A 13,827-nucleotide genomic window follows, 5' to 3' on the forward strand; every position below is an offset into this window, starting at 1 on the left:
CTCGGAGGATGAGGCAGGTGCTTCAATACATTTTGATGCTCAGAAAGAGGCGTGGCGGAACGCTGGGGCATTTCAGCCGGAGGCAGATCCAAAGCTGAGCGGGGCCTCAACCTGCCCCCAGGGACTGAGCCCTCCCTCCCCTGCCAGCCGCGGCGGGGAGCGGTGCCGGTGCTCGGCGCTGCGCAGCCCCGCGGCCAGACCGCGCTCTGCCGGCCCCCCCAACTCTCCTCCCCTCCCCGCCGGAGCCGGGACACCGCCTCCCTCATTAGCATCCCTTCCTCCTCCTCCTCCTCCTCCTCCGCTGACCGGGGCGCTCCGCCGGCCGGGCGCAGAGGGGTGCATGGCAGGAGCAGCGAAGCGCCGGCGGCCCCGGTAGCAGCAGCAGCACCAGCCGAGCTCCGCTCCGCGGCGGCGCCTGAAGCAACTTTCTCTCTCCGCGGGCTGCGGGAGCCGGGCGATGTGACCGCGCACCCGCAGCCGCCGGGCGGCGGAGCCTCGCCGGCAGCGCGGAGCGGCGAGGAGCATCCCCCCCCCCCCCGCCCCCGCGTCTCTCCCACCCTCCCTCTTTCCTTCCTTCCCTCCCTCCCTCCCTCCCTCCCCGGCAGCGCCCGCAGCCCGGGGCGGGAGCGCGGATGCGGCGCGGAGCCCGGCGGCCCGGCGGAGCCCAGAGCGGGGCCGGGGCCGGGCCCTGCCGGGGCGGGCGGCGGGAGGTGCGGGGCTCGGGGGGATGCTGAGCCCCGCCGCCCGGCACCGCGCCCGCCGCCGGGAGATGCTCCTCGTGGTCGCCCTGTGGCTGGCGTGGCAAGAAGCGCCCGCGGCGCCGACCCCCGCGGCGGACGACATCACCCGGGGAGTTGTGAGTTATCCGCGACACCCCCCCACCCCCCCCCCCCGGGTCCTCTCCGCTCCCACCCCACCCGGCACCCACCTCTCCGGGTGTCCGTCCCGCCCGACACCCCCTCCACCTCCGGGCATCGCCGGTCCCCGCGTCGCTGGGCGAGCTCCGGCGGCTGGAAACGCTCCCCGGAGCGCCCCGCTGCTCGGTGCCCCCCCCCCCAATCTTTGCAGCCAGTGCTCTCCAGCTTGTACCCGCTGCTCGGTGCCCCTTTACACCCGGTGCCCACTCCATCCCCCCCAGCGCTCCCTAAGAGGTGCCTCTCCTTGCACCCGGAGCCACGGAAGGGTCCAGTTCACCCCCACCCCTGCACCCAGTGCCCCCCACCCCATACCCACCGCACGGAGCCCTTTTGAAGCCAACGTCCCCCCTGCCTTACACCAGGTGTACAGTGCATCCCCTTGCAACCACTGCATGCCCCCCCAGCACTCTGTGTCCCCCCGCACCCCGGTGCTATGGTCCTACTTTCCCCCAGCCCAGCATCCGCGGGGTGATGGCCCCACCAGCGTTCCCACAAGGATGGTGGTTTCTCAGGCGCTGAGAAAGGGCTGGCCTCTCTCAAGGGCTCTCTGTCTGCAGCAGAGGCATGAGAACTCCGGCCAGCGAGCCGGCTAAAATGGCACATTTGGAGTAAGAGCGATCCCGGAGGACTGGGTCACGCTCGGGGATGCGTTAGGGGCTGCTCTGCGCCGGCGGCGGGTAGAGGGTTGACTTCATTGCGGTGGTCTGCACAGCGTGGGCATCCTCGTGGTCCTGCTTCTCCGCTCGCAGGTGCCCGCTCGGTTTGCAGGGAGGTGACGGGTTTTAGCAGGCAGCGAGGGCTTAGGTCGCGTCCCTGCCAGGTCACGGTGCCAGCGGGTCTGTAAAGCTTCACGCCATCCCCTCTGAGAGGGGAGAGATGGAGGCTTTTCTCCTGGAGGAGGAAAAGTTTCTTGTAGCCTATACCAGCCGTAGCTCAGAGAAGCCCCACGACTACGTCAGACCCCGGGTGTCGGAAAGCTGGCTGTGGCTGGGCGTGGGCGAGCAGTCCTGGGGCTGGACCCGCCAGTTTGGAGAAATTCCCTGAAATTCAGCAAATTTGAAAACGCTGCCTGTGCGCTGCTGCGAAGGAGGGAGGGAGGATTTGCAGCACGGCAGGGTTATCTAACGAGCGGGGCTCGCACGGAGCAGTGCGCCAGGACGCTGCCTCCGCCGCCAAGGCTCGGCCGCCAAGCGCGTGCTCTGGCTCGCAGGCTCCTGCTCAAACACCTGCCGGGAAGGACAAAGCGTATCGTTCCCCGTTGGTTCCTAGCAGAATAGAAAATGTGGGGAAAATAAGGTACATCTGCAGCATTATGGTGCATTTGCATTCCTCTATAACCAAATGTTAAAGCTGGAATTAATATTTCATGCAAACAGCATGCGACTTGGTGTATTCTGCCCCAATCAATTTGACTCAAACTTCATCTTTGACCTGCTTTTACCCTTGCTACCGTACATGCTGCACTCAGCTTTTACAGGTTAAATGTTAATACTCGAGGGGGCTTATTAGTTATCGCTGACAACTTTCAGGCATTAAGGTACCTTTTTTTTGTCCTGGACTGGATTTGAGCAGTAGCTCAAAACCATGCTGAAGAGCTGTGGCAGTCTCTCGCAAAGCAAAAGGTGCCAGGAATGGTGATAACGGTGCAGAAGTGAACTGCACGAGAAAGAGATTAGAGAGCCCTACGTTAAGACCAAGCTCTATTTATGCTGGGAAGTATAGAGTAGAGGATGTCAGATGGGTGTCCAGGTGATTTCTCCCCTCCACTGGGTGTGCTTGCTGGGGCAAACACATCTCTCTGGCTCCAGACGGCGCTGGTGGGATTACGAAGGGGTTGACTGTAAAGCAGGTCTGTGCTTATGCCCTCTAATGAGCAGCAGAGAGCAGAAAATGCCAGGTATTTTCAGAGGTGTTTGTGAGGGAAATAGCACTGTGTGGGAAATCAGAGCTTTAAGAATTATTTGACATCCACTTTTATGAAGCAACTAAGAAATTAAAGATCTGTGATGCATTTCAATGAAATATTTGAAAACTAGGAAGCATGAAACCATGGCAATAGAAAGCTCCACTAACCTTTGAAAATTATATCCAGCAATTCTTTGCAGTAAATAGAGTGCAATGTCAACAGAGCTTTTACATCCCAAATAGTACCCCCTTGCAGCCGACAGGCCTTCAGCATCGAGCAGCACTGTGCCTCCAAACTGCATCCTCTGCTCCAGTCCTGCTATGGGTTTGTTTTAAATGAAACAGTGATGCTGCGCCAAATTAAAGTTCAGCAAAACGAAAGAGGGCTATAATTCAAAGGCAGTTCTTGTTAGAGTGCTGCCCAAAGCAATATAATATTGAATGATTCTCCAGATTTCATTACTAGTGGAATATCCTGCCCAGTTTATAAATCTAGCTTGATTATTAATGTTTTTATTGTTCTCCATTAGCTGCTCTAACAAAGAAAGCATAAAATAGCAGATGGAACGGAGCTTGACTTGAGTGTTTCCCTTGAATTTTAGTACGTCGCTTTTGAGATTTACTACTTTGCATTTTGCACTGCTGCCTTTACAGTAAACCCCCCAACCCCTCCTCACCGCAGTGCCCAGCGTTCACAAATTGCATCTTTTTATGGCTGTTGGGCTTGAGCGTCTCAGGGGTGCGAGCAGCAAAAACTTTATATACGTTAGTAGTAACCGAGTAATAAGAGCTCTCACTTTGCTGGGCTTCGAACCAGGTCTGAAGGGAGGTCTACCTTCAAGTTTTATTTTTCAGAAGAGCTGGCGCGGTGGAGTCTGTACGCCGCAGGTGTTGACCTGGAGACCTGCTGGTTTGTGAAGGAGCTTAACAAAGCAGGCAGGTCCTGCCCGCTGGGCTGCGTTACGGCCCGCTGCGGGTACGGCAGCTGTGCGGTGGGACGCTGGGTGCCAGGCAAAATCTGTGGCTTGGGGATGGGCTGATGCCCAAGGCTGAGCGAGTTTGGCCCCGAAGGAGATGCTTTGCCCTGGAACTGAGGTTGCAGGATGGGAGTTGGCAGTGGGGGGGGGGTGGCGGCATCGCCGGGATCATCCCTTGCGGACGTGGGCTCTGGCGTCGGTGGCCAAGGGATGCAGGAGTGCCAGGAAAGTTTTACTTTGGTTGCAAGGGCGCGGGTGCAAAAAAAAGGCCGTGAGCTGCTTTTTCTTGACTGTGGCCAGGGGTGACGGGGAAGGTCTGTGCATGCCCCCCAGGCGTTTCTTCAGCTGGGGCTTGCTGGGCATTCCTGGGGGCTTGCGTATGAGCGACGCCTCTCTCGATGCCTCTCTCGGCCTCCCGCTCACAAAGCCCGTCTGTGTTGTTCCCAGAGAAGTTGCTCTCTGGGGATGGAGGCATTTGCATTCATCGGTGGAGACCACGGACCCGGACCCGCATCCCCCTCTGCCTCCGTCCCAAGCGGCTCTTTGTTCGGGGCAGGGCCCTCGCCTTTGTGGCAGCTTCTCATTTGAATGACAAGGATGCACTTGTGGGGAGAGCCGGGGTGGCACAGAGCCCTGTGACGCTGTGCCCCCCCCCCAGCTGGCTGCGGTGGGCCGGGGATCAGACAGAGGTTCCTCTGTGTCCCCACATCAGGGAGCGGAGGGGCAGGAGGAGCAGCAATTCCCTACAAGTCTGTGCCCCGCATCTCCCAGGTGCTGAATTTCGAAGCAGAAGCCTGCCCAGGCCTGGGGAACGGGCTCCTTCTTGGTGTTTCGGGGGTGCTTTTCCTGCCTGCGGGAGGGCAGGAGCATCCCGCTGCTGTCGCTGCCAGATGCCCACGTGCAGCTGCACATCCCGGTCCAGCCGCCCTCCCGCTCCCACCTGCCCCGGGATAAGCCAGGAACCCTCCTAAATTGCTGCATTTAAGCACCTGGGGTCAGGTACGGTGTCCCTGAGACATGGTTTACCTCCTGGTTCAAGGCTTGGCATAATTAGCCCGCTTAAAGTAAAAGCCTTGTATGGAAATAGGCCGTTCCCTCTATCAGCAGAAACTACCAGACTCGTAACCTTCTGTTTCTGCTAATGGGGAAATTAAAAATTGATAATCCCAGTTGGAGCTTCATTCAGCCTTCTAAAATGGCAAGTCTTTCAGGACAAAATGCTCAATAGATTCCCTAAACAATAACGCATTCAGGCCAACAGCATTGGAGAGAGGAGCTTTGCTCGCCCCCTCTGCCATTAAAGCACTTCATTCCCTTCCCGTATGGAGCAGTGGCCATCCCAGCTCTATGAATTTTCTCCAAGAAAGTTAAGCTACCACGTTAAAAAAAAAAAAAATTAAAAAAAATGGTGCTGGTTACATTTTAAGGTACCTTTTGAAGCCAAAGTACAATGTAAACTAAATTGGCTTGACAAAAGGCTGGCTGGAAGCTTTCAAATAGACAGGCTCCTGTGAAAGCATTTAATCTGGTATTAAAGCCCTGGCTGGTTTGAACTGCTACTTGCCTTTCAGATTTAAGCACCCCAGACCTCCAGATACAGTACTGCAATTTCCTCCTGCTTGGCTGCTGTTGTGGGCCCGGCCGTGTGAATTACCCAGGGTAGTTAAGCTAAATTACCCGCTTTAATGAGACTGCCTTCAGGAAGGGTTCAGAGCTGGCGGGTGAGACCCTGCTGCCACTGGGCACTTGCCCATGCTTGGAAGGGCGGGTGAGCTCCCACCTTGGCCTCGCTCTTCATCCTTGGGCACTGCAGCAAAGCGTTGGGGGGTGGAAGAAGCTCCTGGCTGGCAGGACCCCCCCCTTCTACCTCTGTACCCTCCTTTTGCCCCTAAAAACTCCTGGGGCTCTCAAGAGGGAGGTCGCTGCCTGCGTGCGCCCACCTGACTCAACCTGCCATGTTTCGTTATTCTCCCTCGTTAAATTAAACTGGCAAAGAGGCAACGCGAAAGGCAGGGCGTTCCCGTCCCCTGCCTGGCATCGGACGGGGTTATCCTGGTTTGGTGTCCGGGTGTGACCCACCGGTGGGACCACATGCATCGGTCCCGCCGAGGACATGGGGCTGACATGGGTGATGTCGTCGTGAAACCGGGGGGCTTGGATGTCTCTGACACCCTGTTTTGTCCCTGCGGGTTCGTTAGTGCCGGCGGCAGCTTGCTCTGACTCATCGCCGGGGCCGCGTACTAATTTCTCATTATTTACTCATTGGCGAAAGTGCTGCAGCAATGGGCTGTGCGGCTCTGGGAAAGGTCACGCTGCGGCTGAGGGAACCTTTATTTCTGGATGCTGTGGGAGCAGGCGTGTACCCTGCGTGGGTCTCGCGTCCTAGCTGGCCTCGTGGAGACAACAACGTGGGAGGGAAAAGCCCTTGTATCTCGGGAGCGAATCGCCAGCTGATGGTAAACCTGGGCCACCACGTCATCGCTCTTTAAAGTCTCTTGTTCAGAGTAGAGCTGCACTTGAAAGCCAAGCATTTGCTTTCAAAATAACCCAAGATCTGACAGCAACAGTTCTCAAAATGCTTTCTTTAATCAAAATCACTTTAAATGGGTAGATTTGGGAGTTTTGGAAGCTCTTGCTGCTGTGCGTGTACAGCTGCGTCTTCCTTTGTCCCAGATTTTTATGAGGATTTTCTCTGATTTCTGGGTCAGAGAATTAAGAGATTTGATGTTATATTAAAAAAATCCACACCAAACCACATATGCAAAGTTAAATCCAGTGCAAAACAAAGCAGACGTGTGGGGGCGAGGGGAAGAAGCTGCTGAAGGACCGGAGAGTTTTAGATGAGTGTAATGAGAAACTGCCTTTGACAATGGATTTGTTCAGAGGAAAGTCCTGCTGTGACTGACATGGAGTAAATGCTGACATTCACCGAGGAGTGTGGTCTTCAGATGAAACTCTGGCAGTTTGATTAGCCATGATGATTTAATAGGAAAAAAACCGATTAAATCTGAGGAATTTCCTGCATCAGAATAAACCATGTGCACAGAAAATCATTCTTCCAAGAAATCTGGAGATGATCTATAGCTCCTAGTGAGAACGGTCCGAATACGGTGATTTGGAAAGTGGCAGTATATTCAGGATTTTTTTTATTTTTTATTTTTTTTAAGAGGGAGTTTCTGCCTGTTGACTGTCAGTGGTCAGGCGGCGTTCTTCACACCAGCTGACATATTATTTCATCCTGACAATATTGATCTTTTGGGTGAACAAAAGCAATTTTACCTGTGTCACAGGGTCCTTGCTTGAAGGTGATGGACATGTTTGGATTATATCGTCTTGTCATTTAACAAACCCCAACTGGCATCTCCTGTGGTTCAGCTCCCAGCTGCTGAAGATAGCCCGACAGCCCAGGTGCTGCCGTTACGTCCTGGGTTTGCTCTGCAATTCAAGTGTGTCCTACACGGCCCGCTACACACGTCCTTCTTTAAGGATGCAGGACAAAAGGTTCCCTCATCCAAAATACAAGTGGGTGATAAGAGGTCTGGACTGCTTCATCCACAGGTTTATCTTCATTTGCGGAGGTTGCCTGTCCTACACCATGGTGGTGGCATTTAACCCCCATACATCTTCCCCAGGGCTCCCATCCCAAAGCACCCAGCTCTGGATTTTTCCACTTCCCACCAAATGCCCCTTGCTGGAGATGGCAGACTACCAAGACATCAAAAGGAAACTGCACGGGCTGTTGCCAGACTGTGCGGATCTCGCTGTTCGAGGCTTTTTTGAGGTTGAAGAAGCAGATCTGAGTGTGGTGCTGGGACCAAGTGAGCAACTGAACCCTGGAGGGGACCTGGATGGGATAAAAAGATGGAAAAGACCAGTGTGCGAGGAAGGGGTTCCCATGAGATCACTTTTGAGAGGAAAGCCTGGAAACACTCATCTGAGGAAGCGTGCACTTGATTGGCAGCTGTAGACTTTCCAAAATACTGTGAGTTATAGGCTATACTGCTTGTTCTCAGGCTTTGACTGTCTACGCATCAGTCAACACTTCATGAAGATTTGCTTTTCCCTGTAAGAAGTTGTCACATGCCAAAGTACTACTGCAGATATTGTGGCTGAAGTATGTGTTAGGAGATGGATTTTCATGTTTCCCTCAAAGTCGAAGCTGTGACTCCTAGTGCCCTGAGCTGCTGGGTGGCTCTGCTGGGCTCTTCCCCAGCCACCCAGGAGGCAGTGCCTTCTCAAAGGCCTATGTAATTACCAAAAACTTGGAGGTCTGCTTGGCTGAAGGGTGTAACACAAGAAAATGCTCCTTTTGTCTTACTGTAGCTCCTGGGAAGTTTGGTTATAGAATCTCAAGGAAAGCACAAGGAGCAAAATGGTACCATGACTGCTAGAGACAATCCCACCACAACTCCAGGTCTAATTACCTGTAAGCTCTGGAGTTGATATATTCAGCCTTTGGGAAAGGATGTCAGGTCTTGTTTATCACTGAGCAAGAGAAAAAACAAAGCGGTCTCTCCTGTTTTTCTTGAGCCCACCATGTGAGATCTCCTGCGGAGATATTACATCCACTCAACATTAGTTATGTGCTAGGTGGTGCTTGGTCGAGGCTGTGCCTTTGACAAGGCAGGTGGTGGGGAGCATAGGGAGCTCCCACCCACCCGTAGGCTTGTTCCCACCTTGTTACTTGTATTTACTTTGTCGTTGCTGTTCCTTCTTTGTGCTCATAGTGTCCCTCTGGCACGTCTGCCAGCAGAAGCGCAGTCGGTGATGCTGCTCAAGAAGCATCTTTGCTCCTTTGATAAATTCTCTGTATTAAACTGGCTTTTATTTTTCTTGTTTGTTCTCCATTTTGTTACTGCTTGGCAAATTCCCCGTTGCTCCGTACCGAGCCATGCTGTCTCTACCTTTGCATCCTTCATGTCAGAGATGCATTTTTGTTCAAAAGCTAGAGGAAATTGGGTTCACAAAAGGGAAATCCCTCATAGACACACCTGTGAAATGGCAACATGTTTTTTATAAAGAGACGCAGCTAAAGGGAGGTAGGTGGTTTGGGACTTCTGCCACATTTTGTTTATGCTGCAGAAATGTATCCTCTAGGTCTGATCAATGAGACTCTGAACCAAGGAATAATCTTGCATGGCCTCAGCAGGCTCTAAAGTGTACAGCAATCCAGTTCTTCCTCCAGGGCTGGATGCATGTCATATTTCATGACAGAATGACAGTCCTGTCAGACAATCCGTTGCTGTTTTGGCATTCCTAATACACCTCGTGCTTTGGTACGCACTCACTCAGTGTCCAGCAAGATCAAGATAACCTAGAGGAAATCAGCTGTCACGCTTTAGGGTCCCATATGGGTGGTGAACGGGGCAACAGTGATTTGAGTAGTCTTCTGCAAGCTCACCTGGGTTAAAAAACTCACCAAAGAAGATACTAAAATTCTCTTTCTCTAACTAAAACCCGGAGCACCAAGTGCCTAATCTGCCGGACTCTGAGGCATGAGATGTAGTTGTTGACCAAGCAACCGCATTGCTCACTGAAAGGTGACCTGAGCTCTGAGCACCAGGTCTCTTAATACTCAAAGGCTTCACTTTGTGAAGGGTATCCAGTCCAGTCTGGAGTTGGGTGGCTTTGGTGGGGTCCCCTCCTTTGACCATCACTGCAGCTCACCAGGGTTAGGTACAGCTCAAGGGGCTCCATGGGAGAGCTGGTTGCTGGATCAGCACTTGGCAGCATTCGGCTCTTAAAGCTGCTTTGTTCCTCGTGGCAGTGTGGAGGGTCGCGTAGTAGAGGAAGAAGCCCTTGGTGTATTTGCTCACAGTTGCGGTATGAGCGCGAATGCTGCTGCGCAGGTGCCGGTGGCAGTTTGCAGCTCTCCCAGGTGATGCCCTGGAGTGACTTCTGCCTTCTGGACACTTACAGGTCCGCTGGCTGACCCCGGCGTTGGGGTAGGCATGTGTGCCGTGGATCTGCTCTGCAAAGCCCATCTGCTGAGCTGGGCCAGCTCTTCTCATCCAGTTTCTGTTACTGGGGGGTTTACTTTTACTGGTCTATCTCTTTCCAACTGGGATCTTTCCCTGCATCAGGGTTTGCCAGGAGCCCGACAGCACCCTGTGGATGAAGCCGTTTCCCCAGAGGAGCAGCTCCGAGGGTTCGTGCTCCCTGCCAGGGCTGTGCACGGGGACGCAGAGGTTGGAGGAGATGGGTGACGGTGGGTGCCCCTCCGCACCCACCGGGGAAGGCCTGTCCCCCTCCCCGCAGCCCCTCAGGTTTTAGCAGAGCTATTCCAGAAGATCGCCTTTGGGAGCAAAAGGGGTTTCTTTCTGCGATAGCAAATGTCTTAGTGAGCCAGGGCTCCAGACCTGAGATGTCCCCCCTCCCAGCCTTTGCAGGGAGCTCTCCTGGGAGATGGACATCATCGGCTTTTCTTCTGCAGACGAAACCCCAGGGCGAGAGCCCATCCCCGGGCCTCTGGGCTGGTGGCAAGGGGCCGGCCGGGCCCCGTCGGTGTCGTGCCGGTGCCCTCTTGTGGAAACTGGGGAAATATCCCAGAAAATACGTTGGGGCCGGGCTGGGTGCGGAGCTTGGAAACCCACCCGTGGGAGCGGGTTGGGGTTGCTGGGCTCGCCCCCCGGGGCTGAGCCCTGGCCAGCCCTCCAGACTGCTGCCCCCGGTGCCTTTTGTATCGCTGGTATCGACAGAGGGTGAGGGAAATGGTATTAACTTAGCCTGGGAGGCAGGGGATGCCGGCGTTCAAATCCTGCCCCTCGGTGCAGTTCTTTGGTCGCTAAACCCCTGCGTGGCGACAGCAGTCCGTGCTTTAAGTGGATAAAGTTCGCAAAGTACCTTCTGCGCCTCCTTGCTCTTATTCTGCCATAATTGCCATTTACCTCGTAGCAAACACCTTTATCACCATCTGCACAAATTTTTTACTTTCTTCTTGAAATAGTGTACCGCGGCACTGAGCCCACCGGGTATTTGCCGGAGCCGCAGAGCAGGTACAGACCCACCGTCACCCATCCGCAGCGGCTCTGCCGCTCTCCTCGGGAAGGCGTCATGCCGCTTTGGCCATGTCCTAAAAATGGCAGCGGGCGAACGTACCCATGGAACCACAGTGCCAACGTGCTGGCTCTCACATGCGCAGCCCAGCACCACCCCTCTGTCGCACTCGGGCAGCTCCGGCCATGAAGGGTGATGATTAATAGCTGCCCTGAAGCAAACCTGCTGGTGCCAAGCATCTTCTGACCCCGCCAACCGCCTCGCTTCCAAGCCCCTTTTTAATAGCTGGCAGAAATCGTGCTACACTGTGTAGGAAATGCCAGCCCAGCACCATCGGTCTGTTTTCCATCCTCTGTTCTGGTTTCACAGCCCTGCGGAACCCTGGTGAGCCACGTGCCTGTCTCCCAGCTCCACCGCAGGAACAGCTCAGGCACTGGATCTAGCCCTGCTGCTTGGGAAGCGCCAGTCCCACAGCTCCCCAGAGTTAAAGTTCACCTTATCTTCTCCACCTTTTCCTCCTATCTCATTTATTAATATCCTTTTCCTGAAAAAACAGCCTCTGTTTTAAATTTCTAAAGAATTTTAACTATTAAGACCAACCTGTCTTCTCCTGCATTTCCCAGGCTTGGCAGCTCCTCTTCTTTCCATACTTTCCTGGAAAGCAGTGTCTACAAGCAGTGCCATGTTGGCAGAGGTCATCGGTGCCAGCCCGAGGCAGAGGCTGTGCATCTTCAGAGGAGAAAGGGAGCCGGAGTTGTGGGAGCTTGTATTGAATTCATCCGGAATCCTTGGGGTGACTCGCTGTCCCTTCTGCATCGTGCTTGTCTGTGTGATCACAGATACTCATTTTTGCTTGTCTATTTAGAGGAATTGATTCTCCAGGCAAGGGCATCTGCTTTTTTTGTAGCTCCGGGATCATCTCTCAGCCTCTAGGTTATCTAGACCCATACGGTCTCTGAACTCTGACAGTCCTGAATTCATTTCCTTTTGGTGAGGGACAATATTGTATTTCTGATGTTGCGTACAGGGAATTCAGTTTTGGGAGCCAGATTTGTTCAGGGCCAGATTTGAACAGGGACGAAGAGCTGAGCCCTTCCTCATGTGCTCAGAGAAGCTCGGATCTTATTCAGAGCCAAGAGATACAACTGCAGATATTTAATGAACATTGCAAAACCCTTTAAAGCAGAGTTTCTGGCAAAATTGCCAGCTCTGCTGTACAAGTGGGTAGGATGCCTGAGCGGCCTCCACAGGGATCTGTCACAAAATAAGGAATGTTTCTTTGCCCGGATGATTGTGAGGACAACAGAGGAAATCGATATGGCACGCTGTCTTCTGCCAGGGTAGCCTTGAACCCTAAAAAAACCCCTAATTGGCAGCCAGCTCCCCTGCACATCACCTCGGAATGCTCCAAAGAGCTGGAAGTTGCTGGGTAGCAGCTGGGAGTGGGGTGATGTGCTGGCTTAGACCACCTGGGGAAGGGCGCAGGGTCTGGCCATCGCCTGTGGGTGATGAACCAGGGCTGCTGTGGAGCCCTGAGCAGGAGCTGGTGCAGAGGAGGTCATCTCAGTTTGCAAATTGGCCATATATTGTTTATAGCAAAAAAAAAAGTGACCACCTGCAGCCATGACTAAGCCTGGAGAAATAATTATAATAAAGGCAGTGGCAGGTGGAGTAAAATATGCACCCCACTGGTTCCTCCACAAGGATGAGAGCGGCAGAGGGAGTTGCTCTGTTGAGATAATCCCAATACCTCCATTTTTCAAGGGCTTACAGGTCTCCATCCACATCGTCCTGGAGGGGCCCGCATGCCGTGGGAGCATGTCGTGGTTTACCAGAGCAACATTGCTTTCTGTTGTGACCATATCATCAAAGTCCAGACAGGACATGCTCAAGCCATCTGAAAAGGAGGTGACCAGAACCGATCCTTTTTTGGGGACCGTGCAGAAATAGAGGTGTTTGACTGAGGGATCACTGCTAGTTCCCAGCTTGCCTTACCTTCAAGGGGCATAAGGGCCTATTAGCCAGAAAACAGGGCAATTCTGCTTCTCATTAAGAAGCATAAAGCAAATTAGTTGTTTCCACGGCATCAAAACAGCTGAAGGAAACTGGTGGACTCCAGTCTCCCCAGGCCTGACTTGCTGGCACGCAGCGGGGCAGGAGGTAACCTCGGCAAGAGCAGCAACCGAAGCAGCTGCAAACAAATCCTTTAAGGACTCTCCTGACATAAATAAACATGGAAAATAAATGATGTCCCCGGCACTCTGCCCTCAACTGATGGGAAACAAGCTGCATTAACACAGTAGTTCAATAACCTGGAAGAGCTTCAAAAGAGACCTGCTCATCAGCCCCAGGAGAAGGGGGAGCGCTGCCTGTGAGCGTGCAAAACAAGGTTATGAAATGTTGCAGAGCACAGAACGATAGGGTGAGAAAGTGCTCGCAAATTGAATTATGAATGGTAATGGTTTTCCTACAAGGGAGAGCAGAAAAGAGAGGAGGTGTCTATAGCTGGTGGTGGATGTGCAAGGTGAGGGCAAGGATGCCAGGTTTGCACCCTGAACTTTGGAGCTGTGACCTGGGAAAGTGCCCGGGGTTTTCCCTCCATCACACGAGTAGTAATTGTGCTTTCTGCAGGGGAATACGCTGAGAGTTAAGAAGAGGGCACAAAGTCTCCTAGGGGACCTAGGGATGTAAAGCCCATCCGCAAAGGCGCAGAAGTAGGCGCCTAGGCAGAGGGGGCTGCCAGGGCGGCTGCTCCCACCGTCGTGCGTGGCTGCCCCAGCTCTTTGTGGCACAGAAAACCTTGAACTTCACCCCCAGCCCACCCTGCTCCTTCCTGCTTCCCACCGTTTCAGCCCATCTCCTGCTTCATCCTTTAATTAGACAGGACGGGGCGTTACCCTGGTATTCAGCGCTCCCTGAAAGCTTCTCTCATATGGCAGCCTCTGGATGGATTGGAGGGGTTACCGCTTCTTTTATTCAGACCGTTGCATTTCTCCAGCTTCTCTAGAAAATTCCCTTTGTTCATTAAACGA

General features: G+C 53.7%; 1 protein-coding gene across 2 annotated transcripts in view; it reads left to right on the top strand.

Annotated features, from left to right (window-relative positions):
* Nucleotides 1-306: 306 nt before the first annotated feature.
* MMP17 (matrix metallopeptidase 17) overlaps nt 307-13,827 on the top strand; it is a 67,949-nt gene continuing 54,428 nt past the window's right edge. The window contains exon 1 of one of the 2 annotated variants that reach the window (XM_069794927.1): nt 307-856. In XM_069794927.1, coding sequence (XP_069651028.1) covers nt 728-856 — 129 coding nt within the window. In that variant the 5' untranslated portion in view covers nt 307-727. Of the gene's footprint in view, nt 857-1,376; nt 1,667-13,827 lie in introns of those variants that run through there. The other variant, XM_069794928.1, reaches the window with a different exon arrangement.

The sequence above is a fragment of the Haliaeetus albicilla genome, chromosome 10 (genome assembly GCF_947461875.1).
Source record: "Haliaeetus albicilla chromosome 10, bHalAlb1.1, whole genome shotgun sequence".
Taxonomy (NCBI): Eukaryota; Metazoa; Chordata; class Aves; order Accipitriformes; family Accipitridae; genus Haliaeetus; species Haliaeetus albicilla.